Genomic DNA, 15,594 nt, shown 5'->3' with positions numbered 1-15,594 from the left:
CTCGACAACAGCTATTGTTGAGGAATGATGGTGGACATATTGAGCGTTTCCTGTAAACATCATCATCTTTGCTTTGTCTTACTTTGCATTGCTAATTATTGCTATTCTGATCAGATGAAGCGCCATCTGTCGGACATTTTTTTCTTCTAATAAGACCCCATGTCATTCCAAGCATGTTCTCAATTTGTACCTCTCAATCTGCAATAATGTGTGATTTATTCAGTTTTCAAATGTATACTGACTTTTTGATAACCCATTATACTACCTATTACTGAATATGGCAGAACATTCTTTGCATTGTACTCTTTGGAGTTCTTTGTAATGGGTGATCTGTGGTGTTCTCAAGTCAACAGCGACCTTTCTTTATGACAGTTCCTTCACATTCAGTTGTTTGTTATCATGAGACTATTTGATGCTGTGTAAGGTCCTGGTATATGGCAGACAGTCATTTGTACTTATTGTAACAGTGTGGTCTTTGGAATCATCTAACACACCATGAACTGCTTTTCCATCTCATGTTTTTGTCCTTGTAAGTATTTTATACTCCTCTTTATGCTCTGTGGACATAATGTGTACAGTGCGTTTTTCAACTTCTCTGTTGCTACTCTTCCTGTAATGATGGTCATATGATGATTAAAAATGCAGCTGTATAATGTCACTAACTAAAATATTAATGTACAAATGTATGATTTGTTGCCATAGGAGTGTAACGTAAAATATCATGTAAAAATATGATTCTGGATTGCAAAACATTCACAATATTCGAATGACAGCAGTTTTGTTTGCAGTGTTAAGATTCTGTTACACGAAGTTTAAAATTTTCTTTTAGAAAGCCTCCCATCATATTGTGTAGAACAACATATAGTACACTACACTTTTTTAAGACTTTTCAAAACAGTCCTTTCATATGGGATTACAAATTTGTCTCTTATAACGTGGACGAATAATTATCAACCACTAAAAAACTGAAATAAAATAAGAACCTCGTCTCAAGATCATTTGTTAACTTCAGCTGAACCGTAATAATCTAGTTTGTTCTAAACGTAATGTAATATGGTTAAAATGTGGTAAGTCGATTTTAAACATTCTTTAATGAAATCACTTTGATGAGCTTCAACGTCAAGTCTGAAAAGCTTGAAAATTCTTCCACAGTAAAATCTCCGATTATAAAAAAAGTATGAGCTAGACGGCTGCTTTTATTCTGTATACGTTTTATCGTTTTGTCTTTATCGCATGTCACATTATAAGTAATGTTACACTGGGATTAGAGACACTCTCTGTTTCATCGCTTATTAAATACATATGTGTTAGATTAGTGTTCTGTAGACAACAACACGATGGGAGCAAAACTTTTGTGTTTCAATACTTCGCTCAAGCAAAAGGCCCCCTCTTCAGTGTTAAAGAGTTACAGCTTACATATTTTGTCAACATTACCATTTCTGTTAGATTTGAGTTGCAACCGAAGAAAATAATAAATGTGGAGCTACTACAGTGTGAGAATACTGTATGTAAAGTTATCTGCTGTTCCTATAACCAAGTCGCTGTAACTATTCAGGCGTTCTGTACCTACTTTAATCCTTGCTGCATTTAATATTTAAAGTAGATACAGAAGGCCCGAATAGTGACAGCAACTTCGTTCTAGAAACAGTATATAATTTTACGTACAGTACTCTCACACTATAGTAGCTCCACACACATTATTTTCTTCGGTTGCAACTCAAATCTCACAGCAATGGTAACGTTGACAAATATTGACAAAACGTGCACCCTTGACGACTGCACGACACAAAGCTTTAAGCCTCGCCTCAGCCCATCGACACCTACATTGGACTATTGATGACTGGAAAGATGTTGCCTGATCGAACGAGTCTTGTTTCACATCTTATCGAGCGGACGGACGTTTACGGGTATGGAGACAACCTCATGAATTCATTTACCCTGCATGTCATGTCAACAGGGGAAGGTTCAAGATGGTGGAGGCTTTGTAATGGCGTGGGGCGTGTGCTTTTGGAGTGATGTGGGACCCCTGATACGTCTAGATACGACTCTAACATGTGACACGTACCCAACATCCTGTCTGATCACTTGCACCAGTTCATATCCATTGTGCATTCCGACGGACTTTGGCAGTTCCAGCAGGACACTGATACAACCCCCTACTCCTCCCCCCCCCCCCGACCATAGTTGCTACAGAATGCCTCCAGGAGCACTCTTACCGATTTACACACTTCCGCTGTCCACAAAACTCCCCAGACATCAACATCATTGAGCATATCTTGGACGCCTTGCAACGTGCTGTTCAGAAGTCATCTCCACCCGGTCGCAGTCTTACGTATTTAGAGACAGCACTGAAGGATTCAAGGTGTCAGCTCCCTTCAGCACTGCTTCAGACATTAGTCGAGTCCATTCCACGTCGTGTTGTCGTGTTTCAGCACTTCTGCGTGCTCGGGGGGAGGGGCTACTCGATATTAGGCAGGTGTACCAGTTTCTTTCGATCTTCAGCGTAATGTATCATTTCTTTCGAATTAGCTACCGTTTGAATTTATTGTACGCTATCTGCACGTATCGTTCCCGTCCAATAAGAGTTATCTTAGTATATACATTGATGAGCCAGAACATTATGAACACTGCCCACTGCGACGCTCGACGTCGTCTGGTTGCGTTGCGAGCAAGAGACGCGGTAACAAAAGTATGTAAGCGGAACATACACGGATGGGGGATGCCCTAGCGAAGATACGGGCTGCAAATGGGGAAGTCCACTGACATAAAGGACTTTGACAAAGGGTTACTATTATTACGTATAGCCAGCAAACGAGTGTCTGGAAAACGGCGAAGCTGGTCGAATGTATATTTGCTACTTTCCATCTATGGAAAGAGGCACAAGGAGAAAGTACTCCAGCCTCTAAATGGGTGGACATTGACGACTCTACACAGAGCATGGGGTTCGGAGGTTTGGCTACTCTGTGAAGTGGGATATATGCTAATCTATGGCATCTCTGCCGAAAGAGCAAAATGTTAGTGCACGCACAAGTGTTCGGAGAGCACCATACACCGTACATTATTAAACATGCAACACCGCGTCGGATAAGCCATACGTGCTGATATGTTGACCAAAAGGCATCGTCAATTACAACTGCATTGGGCACCGGACCATTGCGATTCGCCCGTCGATAAATGGACGGCGCTTCGGGTGAATCACATTTTTGCTACACCGGGTCGATGGTCGCCATTGAGGCGAAGGGACCTCGATACGCGCAGCGCGTCACAGACACAGGCTGGTGGGAGCAGTATCATACTACGGGAGGCTTTCTCGTGTGCTTGCATGGGACCTGCGGTAGAAATCGAAGACACGCTCATGGCTGCGAACCACCTGAATTCCTTCGTGCTTGTTATCTTGCCTGGCGGCGATGTCATCTTTGACCGAAGTAACTGTCCACATATCGGAGCCAGAACCGTGTTACAGTGATTTCAGGGGCATTATAGAGAAATCACGTTGATGTCTCGACGACCAAATTCACCTGATGTCAGTCCTATGGAACTCAACTGGGTCGATATATGGCGCGATCATTGCGCTCACAAATCAACGACCCATTATTTAAGCGAATTACAAGACCTGTGCGTAGAGATTTAACGCCACAAAAAAGAGTCTTCTAATAAACTGTCGGATCCCTGATACGCAGAATCAGTTATGTATTTCGTTCCAAGGGCGGGCGAATAAGCTGTTACGCAGGTGTTCATAATGTTTTGGGTCATCAGTGTAAGTTATCTGGTGATCTGCATTCGTCGTTAACATTTGGTCCATTGTGTTGGCTGACACAGGAAGAAGCCTAAGATTGGGAAGCAACTGTACATTATAACTGCCTCAGATGCTGCAGCGTCTTCTTAACTCTGCTTTGTGAATAAACTTAATTTGAAAGAAACTATTCAAGATGTTCAAATGTGTGTGAAATGTTATGGGACTTAACTTCTAAGGGTATCAGTCCATAAGCTTACACACTACTTAATCTAAATTATCCTAAGGGCAAACACACAGACCCATGCCCGAGGGAGGACTCTAGCCTCCGCCGGGACCAGGCGCACAGTCCATGACTGCAGCGCCTGAGACCGCTCGGCTAATCCCGCGCGGCGAAACTATATCAGTAAATACTTCTGATCAAGTGTAACTTAATATTCATTTGTATGTTTTTCAGATGTTTGTCACTATTATTATGCCTAGTAACAAAGTTATTGCTGTTGGTTTATTTAGACAAGTTATCGTTCAGTAACATAATAACTACTCTTTTTTGTGTAAAGCAGTTCTGGATATACGATGACGCCTTACACGGTCAAACATTACAGACACATCAATAGAAGGGAGAAAGTCGTGAACTGACAGTTATTAATCACTGTCAAAATCCGTGCTGTTATTCAAACTTACGTTATTGGGTCAAATGGCTCTGAGCACTATGGGACTTAACTTCTGAGGTCATCAGTCCCCTAGAACTTAGAACTACTTAAACCTAACTAACCTAAGGACATCACACACACCCATGCCCGAGGCAGGATTCGAACCTGCGACCGTAGCGGTCGCGCGGTTCCAGACTGTAGCTCCTAGAACCGCTCGGCCACCCCAGCCGGCCTTTCTTTATTCACGATTATAAAGTAGCGTTATTCATTCGTTGATCAGAGAGAATAGTCATTGCTGGCCACTAAGTGTGAAAATTACCAATGTTTAGTGAAAAAAATGGAAATTAAAGTTACGTTCTTTGTTCATTTACTTTATTTCAGCTGGTACAAAAATTTAAGGTATTCAACTTTTTTTTGCATTTCTCCAAATGAAATAGTATAAAAAAGGCTAAAACAAATTAATCATCAATTTTGTTGAAACTTCAGTTATAACGGTAGCACAACAGTATGACTTGATTTATATACGTGAATGTACAGCGTATGAAATACGTAACAGGTACGTCAGTTGGGTAGTGAATGTAACTAAACTTAGATTGGTTTACAGCGACATTATTTGGTACTACAATAAAGGTCAGTCTACAGGTTTCGACTAGGATTGCTACAGCTCGAAGAAAATTAAACAAAACACGCTCCGAGTGCTTTCGGGTCAGTTTGCTCGTCAGCAAAAAATTGATTTCATTTTTTGAACGTAAGACATTGTGTCGCCGTTCTAACTTGGCGCGAACGACGGCAAGCCTGAGTAGAAGACGACATCCCTGGAGGCGGGCACATGATTCACAATAAATACTGCAATAAATTAAGAAGAGCGCGGAGGTGCCCGCGCGGCCTAGTCCTCGGCGTAGCCCCGGTAGGCGAGGCGCTGCGCGTCGTCTTCGGCGGGGGAGGCGCGGCCCCACGCCACCTGGTGTCCGGCGCCGGAGGGCTCCCACGGCGCATGCGCGGACACCGTGGCGGCCGCGGGCCACGCCGCCGCGTCAGACGCGAGCTTCTTGCACAGCTGGAAGACGGCCAGCGCCACCGAGATGATGAACGAGAAGAAGGACAGCTGCAGGGCGTTCCACGCCTTGAGGCCGAGCGCGCCCACCAGCAGCGGCACCAGTGTGATCGCCTTGAGCAGCACGAACACCAGGACCGGCACGATGATCTTCTTCAGCTTGCTCTTGCGCGCTGTAACGCATGCCAGCCGAATCAGTAACGTGAAAGACGAGCCTAAGGATACTTTATGCGTGTCGTACCACACACTTCGTATTTGAAAAGAAATTAAGTATCACAGGGCCAAGAGTTGCTGGTAAAACAATCATTTACAGTCAGTTTCGATTTTCATATCATCTTCAGGTACTACAAAGTTATTTACAACAGCTTATGTGGCACTATTATAAATCAGATTGGAATCCGTGTGATCCCGTTGTGCACAGTGATCGCTGAATACAGACAATGGCGAGAATAACAAGAATCCATGGCGAAATCCGTCGTCGTATTACAGGAATTCTAGATTTGAACTATTACACAGTCTTCTTAACATATTAAAGGAGACGATATTAGTCGAAAAGTCATTAGTAAACAATATTGGTTGCAACAGCTTCAGTTCGTGTTAGACTCCTGAAGTTCAAAAATAGTTCAAATGGCTCTGAGCACTATGGGACTGCCGGCCGCGGTGGTCTCGCGGTTCTAGGCGCGCAGTCCGGAACCGTGCGACTGCTACGGTCGCAGGTTCGAATCCTGCCTCGGGCATGGATGTGTGTGTGATGTCCTTAGGTTAGTTAGGTTTAAGTAGTTCTAAGTTCTAGGGGACTAATGACCACAGCATTTGAGTCCTATAGTGGTCAGAGCCATTTGAACCATTTTGAACTATGGGACTTAACATCTAAGGTCATCAGTCCCCTAGAACTTAGAACTGCTTAAACTTAACTAACCTAAGGACATCACACTCATCCATGCCCGAGGCAGGATTCGAACCTCCGACCGTAGCGGTCACGCGGTTCGAAATTGAAGCGCCTAGAACCGTACGGTCACGGCGGCCGGTGGACTCCTGAAGTTACGTCAGCTAATACGTTACATACACTGAAGATGACAATGCAATAGTTGAAATCTAGATCAGCTGTAATAAAATGACGGGTTACGCCATCGATTGCTGCTCACTTCCAATGTCTGTGTCCTTAAAGTAGCGCCAAATAAAATAAAAGCAATTCTGCATCAACAATTACTCAACGTGCAGAGTGTCGCCACCAGAGAAGGCGGAATCTGATTATAACAGTACAAGAAACTTGTTTTGCTGTTGACAAAAGGTGGTTTCTACATTTTTGATGCAACACTGAGAAATTCGTCTTAGAGCCTGCTGTAAATAGTTTTGTGATACATGAAGATAATAGGATAATTGAAACCATTATTTAACAGTTATTTATTAAGCTTTTCCATTATTAGTGACCGTTCTTTCAGTATAAATACAGAAAACAGCAAGCAGTCACTTTTTTAAAATAGCTATTCATTCCATAAACAGGTTTCTGAAGATTAGCCTTAACAGGTTTGAAAACCGGTTTATGATAAACAAGATGTTCCAAAAAAAAGTTACCAGTCAAACTTTTCTGTAATAAAAAAATATTTCATTAGAAACCTTTGGTGGTTTGAAGCACGACATTTTTTGTTTCAAGCTCATGGAGGGGCTTTCTTCATTAACACTAACATTTACTGTTACAACATTTTAGCATCTTACTTCAAACTTTGAATTACTAAGCATTTCGTAAGAAATCAGTTTCGTCGAAGTCATGGCCACTAACAATCCATATTAACTAACCTTAAGTTTTCAGAATGAATCTTCACTCTACAGCGGAGTACACGCTGACTTGGAACCTTCCTGACAGACTAAAATTGTTTTAATCTGCCAGAATGTTTGAAATCACCACACACTACGTTACCGACTGAACATTCTTTCTGGAAAAAATCCTGTAGCAGTGGCTTATCCCTGTCCCCGCAGTATCCTTTGCTCCAATAGGGCTAGTCCCATAAGGTATGCAGGGGAATTCCAGTGAAATTAGAAATTTGGAAGGTAGGAAATGAGTCGTGCTTGATAACTCAGTCGGTGAGTACCTGCCCACGAAAGACAAACGTTCCAGGTCAGAGTCCCTGTCCAGCACACAATTTTAATCTCTCAATAAGTTTCAAAGAGCTTAAGCTTTCGTTTACTACAGCAGAAAAGCATTATATCGTATGAGTTCGTGACTGTAAGCTGCAATTGGGCCAAAGATTAGCTATCATGTACACGTATCTCCCACACCTTAAGACCGTCTGTATTTCAGAGAATTCGAAACCACAATTGACGAATACAATTTAATTAAGACCTAAAACAAGTTGCCTTTCATGTAGGACCATTCAAGGCAGAGAAAAATTTATTACCTCAAATAACTTCTGAAGATATTTGTGTGTTGTGTAGCCTTGAACAGAAGTGAAAAGTGATCGTTAAACTGTTCAGGCAGAAAGATGATAGACACTCATGAAGCCACAGTAGACTGTTCAAGATTAGATAGCTAAATGGGATTACTAATATGGAAGGACTGAATCGAAAAGGGGAATAGCCCAAAATCAAGATACAATTTGAGAAAAGACAGTAATCGGTTGAAAGAAGACCTAATGAGGAATGAAGAATTCATTGGTTCGGTAATTAAGGGAACTGTTGAATGTAGAAATTGTACAGAAAGACCAAAGGTTCACTTTTGCAACCGGATACATATGAATGTAGGTGGCAGTAGTTGTGTACGGATGAAGAGGCCAGCCTAGGATTCACCAGCATGAAAAGCTGCATGAAACCAGTCTCCCACCTAAAGAGAGCAAAATAACAGTAATTAACAATACCAATTTGCTGAAAAATCTACTTGGGGCAATTCAGGATAGACAGAAGAACTTAAAAAGAAACGCGGAGTACTGAAGAAGGTATACTGCGAAAAAAATATGTTCGAACGTGCTCCTCATGTCAGCACAACGAAAAGAAAAGACAGATATCAAAAATGCAATATGCATTTCATTTTCGTTCTCAGTCAATAAATCATCTTCTAAAATTACAGTATCTTTTGTCACTTCCTATTAAAGAGGTCCAGGTATTGAAGAGAGGACCGTGTTTATGAAGTTCTGATAGGGGACCCATGTCAGGAAATATGCCATTTGAATATGGAATAAGTTTAAAACTGGTTCACTTTCAAATCTCCCACTTCACGGTGGTCACATAATGCATGTAACGTAACACTTGTATCTGGAAGGTTTCGCCATCGCTTCATTCCTTAATACTCGTATGCCACTTTCGTCTTACTACAACCACACAAGAAACTGGTATGTTCATATCTAGAAGGACTGTCTTTACTGCTTCACAGCCTCATACCATGGCGAGTGGGCCGTGTGTATGAAAGCATACTTCGCAGATACACCTTGTGAAATGAACAGCAGAATCGGCACGGTGGGACAACTGCAGTCTGAGCACAAAGATCAGAGCTCATTGTCTCTGTTGTTAACGATGAGTGTGTGAGAGAGTATGCCAACGTATTTACCCCTTTTAAACATACTCGTTTCCATTAATATTTGTAAGGGTGCTGATAATCCCGCCGTTGGGCGCCTGTACACCGCGACAACAACAACATCTGTTGTGTGCGCGCCATGAAACTTCTTTACACTAAATCGGTACTTTACAGACATATATTCCTAACTAAAACTTTTTCTAAGCCCACTCCACAACCCGTATCACTTCTCTCGAAACTGCACTGGAACAAGTACGAAAAGCAGGTTGGGTATTATGCTGATGAGAGACGGACCACCAGTTCGAATTGGGGAAGGATGGAAAGGACATCGGCATTTTCAGTTCAAAGGAAACACCAAAACATTTTACCCTTGAGGCGTTTACCACGGACAGATTAATTATGGATGACCTGTCGAAAGCGAGTACAGTGATGAATTATTCGACGCGGTTTGCAATTCATCACAAGTTATCAGCGCTGCGCATTCTCCACTGACGGCCGAAAGGAGTGCAGCCTGGGTGCTCACCTTCCTCGACAGAGCGTCCCTGGAGGGCGTGGTTGTCGAAACGCAGGGTGGCCGACACCTCTCCAGCCGAGTCGAGCGCTCGCGGGGAGACGACGAGCGTGGCTTCTCCAGGCAGCTGGACGCGCAGGTCGTGCCCGGTGACCAGCTCCATGGCGGCGTCGACCCAGCTGCTGGAGCCGCGGGCGGAGCCTCCCTCCTGCGTAGCTGGCTCCGCATCGTTCTTCACCACCGTCACGCCGTCCGACACCTGCAGCCACAGTATGTTCTCACGTCTGTCCCAGTAAACACAGTCAAATACATCCTACTGTCGATTAAACGAGGATTTCCATGACCCCTACATTCTGTTCCGAGACGTTTACCTGACAATCCGCAACGATCAGTTAATCTCACTAAAATAATGAAACATTTTAAACTAACACTTGGATCACCGACCTGCTAAACATCCTTAAGAGAGCCCACAACGTAATAAAACTACTAAAATCGCTACCAAGCAGGACATGAGGATTAAACACGAAGACCCTCATTCATAAATAACAAACCCTCTTCCGCCCAATCCTTATCGATGTCGACGTAACATGAGCGTCCGCTGCTCCGTTCATTGTTTCCTCTAAATTTTGGAACTCTATACACTGAACCCCACATTCTTTATCCCTCTTCTATTTCTCTTCTGTACCAACACATAACGTTCCCTCACCTCCACAGACACCCACAACAGCTTCACCTCTCCTACAAGTCACGTAAACTTCCCTTAACATCCGAATCGTTCAGAACCCTTTTCTGCTCCGTCGCCCCACTTTCCCTTATCCGAATATTTCACATGCTTCCACATCCGTAAAGCGACCCACAGTAACCCAGATCCTCCAACATATCACACTGATAATAAACATACTGAAGATTATATCACCCTCTTCCTATCATAAAAATCGTCACCTAGCTTTCCTTCTTAATATTTTTATGTTAAAATTGTAAATTTTACTACTCAGTGACTGGAAAGCGGCAGACTGGCTGCTGCAGGGGGTATTCAGAAAACTATGAAACACAGAAATAACAATAAGATGCCGTTTAAGTGGGACATGCAATCTTTTGTTGAACATGAGGAAAATAAAAGACATCTTCATGGGGTAGATTAAAAGTCAGAATGAAAGGGGTACCAATGACAAGATTCATTGTAGTCACTGTAGTCCTCTGTCTAAAGATGAAGAATTACAGGGCCTGTGTAACGGACGCACATTATACCAATTTAAACTAAATGAAAGGACAAAAGATATCATGTGCATTACCCATCTGGGGGGCCACGTAATACACGCAGTGATGAAATATTCCTACTTTAAAAGCTAACATGACAGAAACAAGGAGGACGTAAGGCAGCCTAACATAGAAAAGAATGCAATCCTTGCCAAAAGGTACCGAATGGAATCAAACATTTCATTTAATATCCAAAACTGTGCCTCTGCGAGAACGTTACAGGGGAACGCAACAACCGAAGAAAAGAGACTCGAACGATTCACATATTGAGTCAGAGAAGGAGTGGATTCGTAGTAAATGAGGTTCTTTGCAGAAGCTCTAGGAATTAAATCTGTGGGAGGAATAATCGGAGACGTGTCACGATATCAGGGAGTAACTTACACTGAATCACAGACTGCCACAGAGGACTAAAACAGTAGCAGAAAAACTGATATGTGCATATATCCCACAAAAAACTGAGAATAGTGATCATGGCATCTGCTCTGACATGAAGTGATCTGGACAGAACACAAAAACGGGGTGGGCTACATGTAATCCGTCGGAAGACTGGCGATCCGAAAACAAGAGAAGGTGTGAGAGAGGAGTAGAGACTGAGAGAGACAGGGAGGTCGTAGAAGAAAGATGGACAGAGGTATCTCCCACATCTCACTGCGGACCACGTTTTAATGTCATGCTGAATAACTTCAGTGAAATACAATTGCAGCCTTCTATGCTATTCTGTTTGAAATAGAGTCACTCTCATTGTTACCGACTTCTCTTCAGTCTGAAATCTAATTAAGTAATTCCGCGGTGAGGCTGTGCCAACCACCCACAGATGACCGGCCGCTCTGGCATATTCCGCCAACGATTTCATTTGATGTGGTATGGAGAGGCCTGTGGTTGGCACACATCTGGCACAGCCCTTATTAGCTTTACGCCCGCAAGTCTGTAAACTACCCCTTCCACTCGAATGGCCTCACTAGGCTGTGTGAATTCCTTCCAGTCCTTCCAGCAAATAAAAATCTCCGGCAACACTTAGATTCAAACGCGCCCCTTCCGAATATCAGACACACTGCCTAATGAGTCTGACTATTCGAATTTATTGTCTTAAAATGATACGTGCTACGATTATGAGCATGGACTTTACGGCACACGTCTTCCGCCATGTATCATAATGTAAGATGTTCCAGCTTTTCGACTACATTATACAACGTCACTCTGACGGCAAGTGCTAACAGTAACTGATGCTTCGAAACATTTTATACCGGTATTCGGTGACAAACACGCAGATAACTTATACTGTGCTGGTTTCAACATTTAGCTCTTTTTCTACCAAGACGTTTAACTTTCTGTAAATAGTTATTATAACTATGAGCTACATACATTAGTCATTAAATCTTTCATTAAGACTTATTTTCGTTTGCATTTGTCATTTATACTTAGATCATTAAGTATGTTCCGTCATCTTTCCTAAATTTTGGTGTGCGCATGTCTCTAGTGGTCGACTACAGTTTAACAAATGCCGAGTGTAGCTGTCTTTTCTGTGTTGTTACAGAAGTCTAACTGTGATGTTACATAGCCTACTAATCTCAATTAGTGCAAAGGACATCACAGAATTTAATGTCACTATCAGAACTATTCATTAACTGATGAGTGGTTCGGAATGTATCGTAGAACATTTGTGCATTCATCTATGGTTGCGAACTAAACAACATCACTTCTTCCTTATTTGTACACCAAATACTAATGATGTTTGTTTTCTTTCTCCGAAATTCGAACAGATTACCTCGACGTAGAAGTCTGCCACATTTTCCTGTGTTAGATACGGCGTGTTCAGAGGCGGATACATTTCGTATGTGTCTCCATTTAAGAAACAATACTATGCTAAGTATCTTCCAAATGGGAATACATCAGATTTGCCGTGATGCTTTCCCAGCTTAATTTATTTCTGTACTAGACACCGAGTCTCCTTCGTGAGAAACTGCAGTACGCTGTTACACAGTGATATGTTTACAAAAAAAGATGAATGACACGCACTCTGCCCTCTAATACGGCAATTCAGCGTATAACCATTTATTTTATGTAAGAGTTTTTGACAGTTTCATAATTGTGTTTCTCCACAATGATAACAGAAAACGTATGTGTCAGAAATGAAAAATCAGAAAGTAGAAGTGAACAGAACAGAAGGTATAGAGGAAGAGATTACTATGCTGTCCCCATTTAGAATGACTGGAATTCAGTAATGACCGAAGACGTTCCGGGAGCGAAGCCCAGTGGAAAAATCGAAATTGATGGGATTCTATGTGTGCGAGGTACTTGAAGGAAATTAAAGAAAATAGATACCAATAGCCGAATTTTATTTAGCTGCCCCGCTTCGAGAAGAAGTTTACGGCAACCAGTTGGAGACAGTGATCCTTATAACGACACAATCGTTTAGATTTATCTAGCTAATTTGGCACCAATGAGGCATCGAAACTGGTAACTACATTTTTTAAATAGAGCTACGGCTGTTGGTAAGTGTATTCTTCAAGTCTCATTCCAACGACACAAGATGGAATTACAGATAGATCAAGGAAGTTTTAGGCGGACTCGAAGACCGCAGACTGTGGAGGTTGTTTACTTATTGACGTATTTTCTTGTTACTCGTTGCAAAGAGGCGGAACCCGTCCCCAGTACCTCCCACGACTGACCTTGAAAGATTCCTTCCTGAAGAGCTGCTCGATGACGGTGAGGACCTTGTACTTGACGCAGGAGAGGGAGTCCTTCTTGGCGTCGCACTCCGTGCTGAGCATGGAGAGCGTGTCGTCCATGGCGGCGACGCCCTTGAAGTCCCTCCTGGGTGTCGCGGCGGCCGCTGCCACTAGGACGGACAGGATCACCAGCCAGGTCACCGAGCTCGCTGAGGCCGCCATGGTCGCTTGTGTTGCGTCGCCGAACTGCCGGACACTGTGCGGTGAGCTGGGTGCGCCGCGTCTTATACCGCGACCCCTTCCACTGCCGCGCGGGCCTACTTGCCGCGCGCAGCCAGAATTGGCAATGGCCGCCCCTTCAGTAAGAGTGAGGGGCGCCGCGAGAGGGGCAGCAATGCTCGCCGCACCACAGGTGAAACTGCTGGCGCGCTTGCATGACGGAATCCGCCACCTTGCGCTACAAACGGTTGTTAATTGTTACCTGGAATGTGTTAGTGAAAAACCGAGCCCCTGACTCATTTCATTCCGCTCGAACCCCAGAAGAATTCTCATTAACTGTGCTTGCGTCTATACAGCCACTGCATAAAACACGTCAGTTCGAAGACGGCTTTAATGCAATTATTCACGGTAGTGTGTTCTGTGTGAATACCTTTATCGCTGCATAACTATTGCAACCTATACAGGGTTAGTCAGGAGGAAAGGTACGTGCTTTGAGAGGTGACAGTCCTCATGATTCTGAATAAAAATCTGCAAATGAACATATGTCCTTCTCTTAACAGTATCCGACAGACACCGCTGCGACAAAATTCGTCGGATATCTCCTAATATCTTATCGAACTTCATTTTGCCGAGCATAGGTATAGCAAATCGACGTGGCATGACATCAACAAGTCATTGGAAGTCCTTTTGCATCAATACTGTGCCACGCTGCCTCTAAGCCGACGGTCCCTGGATTTTGGGCAAGAACTGACCTCTCAGCTGTGTCCCATAAATATATGATGGAATTCATGTCGGACGATTCGGGTGGACAGATTATTCGGTCAAAAAAAAATGGCTCTGAGCACTATGGGACTTAACATCTGTGGTCATCAGTCCCCTAGAACTTAGAACTACTTAAACCTAACTAACCTAACGACATCACACACATCCATGCCCGAGGCAGGGTTCGAACCTGCGACAGTAGCAGCCACGCGGTTCGGGACTGAGCGCCTTAACCACGAGACCACCGCGGCCGGCGATTACTCGGTCGAAGTGTCCTCAACGCTCTTCAAGCCGATCGCGAACAGTTGTCAGCTGGTGATATGCTTCGCTGTCATTCGTAACAAATCTATACTTGCTTTGGAACGTGAACTTTATGAATGGCTACAAATGGTCTCCAAGTAGCTGAACATAACCAGGACGCAGTCCATTCGTTTTAAACACGTCCTACACCACAATAGAGCCACCATCAGCTTGCCCAGTGTCTTGTTGACAACTTGTGTCCAAGGTTTCGGGCGATCTGCACCACGCTCGAATTCTACCATTAGCACTTACCAGCTGAAATCCGACTTATCTCACCAGGCCACTGTTTTCTAGCTGTCTGTGGTCCAACCGATGTGGTCACTAGCCAGAAGAGACGCTGTAGGTGATGTCTTACTGTTTGCAAAGTCACTCACGTCGGTCGTCTGTTACCACATCCCATTAACGCCAAATTTCGTCGTACGTCCCACATTGATTTCTGCGGTTATTTCATTCGCTGTTGATTGTCTGTTAGCGCTGACAACTCTACACGAACGCCACTTCTCTCGGTCGTTAAGTGGAGGTTGTCGGCCACTGGGCTGTTCATGGTGAGAGGTAACGTCTGAAATTTGGTATTCTCGACGTACTCTCGACACTGTGGGTCCCGGAATATTGAATTCCCTCACGATTTCTGAAATGGAATGTTGCAAGCGTCCAGTTCCAACTACAAATATGCGTCCAAGATCTGTTAATTCCCGTGGCGCCGCCATAATCACATCGGAAACCTTTTACCACGAATCGCCTGAGTACAAAATTCAGTTCAGCCAGTGATTGCCCTTTTATACTCTGTGTAAGCGGTATAACTGCCATCTTTGTATGTGCATATCGCTATCACTTGACATTATCACCTCTGTGAAGGGCTGTCTGAAAATCACGGTTGTCTTTCTTCACCAGCAGACACATGCGAATATAACCAAAGTGAAATGAAGCAACG

General features: G+C 43.5%; 1 protein-coding gene across 1 annotated transcript; it reads right to left on the bottom strand.

Annotated features, from left to right (window-relative positions):
• Positions 1 to 4,741: 4,741 nt before the first annotated feature.
• On the bottom strand, positions 4,742 to 13,655 carry LOC126355782 (uncharacterized). Its single transcript, XM_050006191.1, has 3 exons — positions 13,383 to 13,655; positions 9,469 to 9,715; positions 4,742 to 5,613 (listed from the first exon to the last, which is right to left on the bottom strand). The coding sequence occupies exons 1-3, from the start codon at positions 13,602 to 13,604 to the stop codon at positions 5,273 to 5,275; spliced, it is 810 nt and encodes a 269-aa protein (XP_049862148.1). The 5' UTR covers positions 13,605 to 13,655; the 3' UTR covers positions 4,742 to 5,272.
• Positions 13,656 to 15,594: the final 1,939 nt, after the last annotated feature.

The sequence above is a fragment of the Schistocerca gregaria genome, chromosome 3 (assembly GCF_023897955.1).
Source record: "Schistocerca gregaria isolate iqSchGreg1 chromosome 3, iqSchGreg1.2, whole genome shotgun sequence".
Taxonomy (NCBI): domain Eukaryota; kingdom Metazoa; phylum Arthropoda; class Insecta; order Orthoptera; family Acrididae; genus Schistocerca; species Schistocerca gregaria.
The sequence above is the reverse complement of the archived record's forward strand: the minus strand, read 5'-3'. Positions and strand labels throughout refer to the sequence as shown.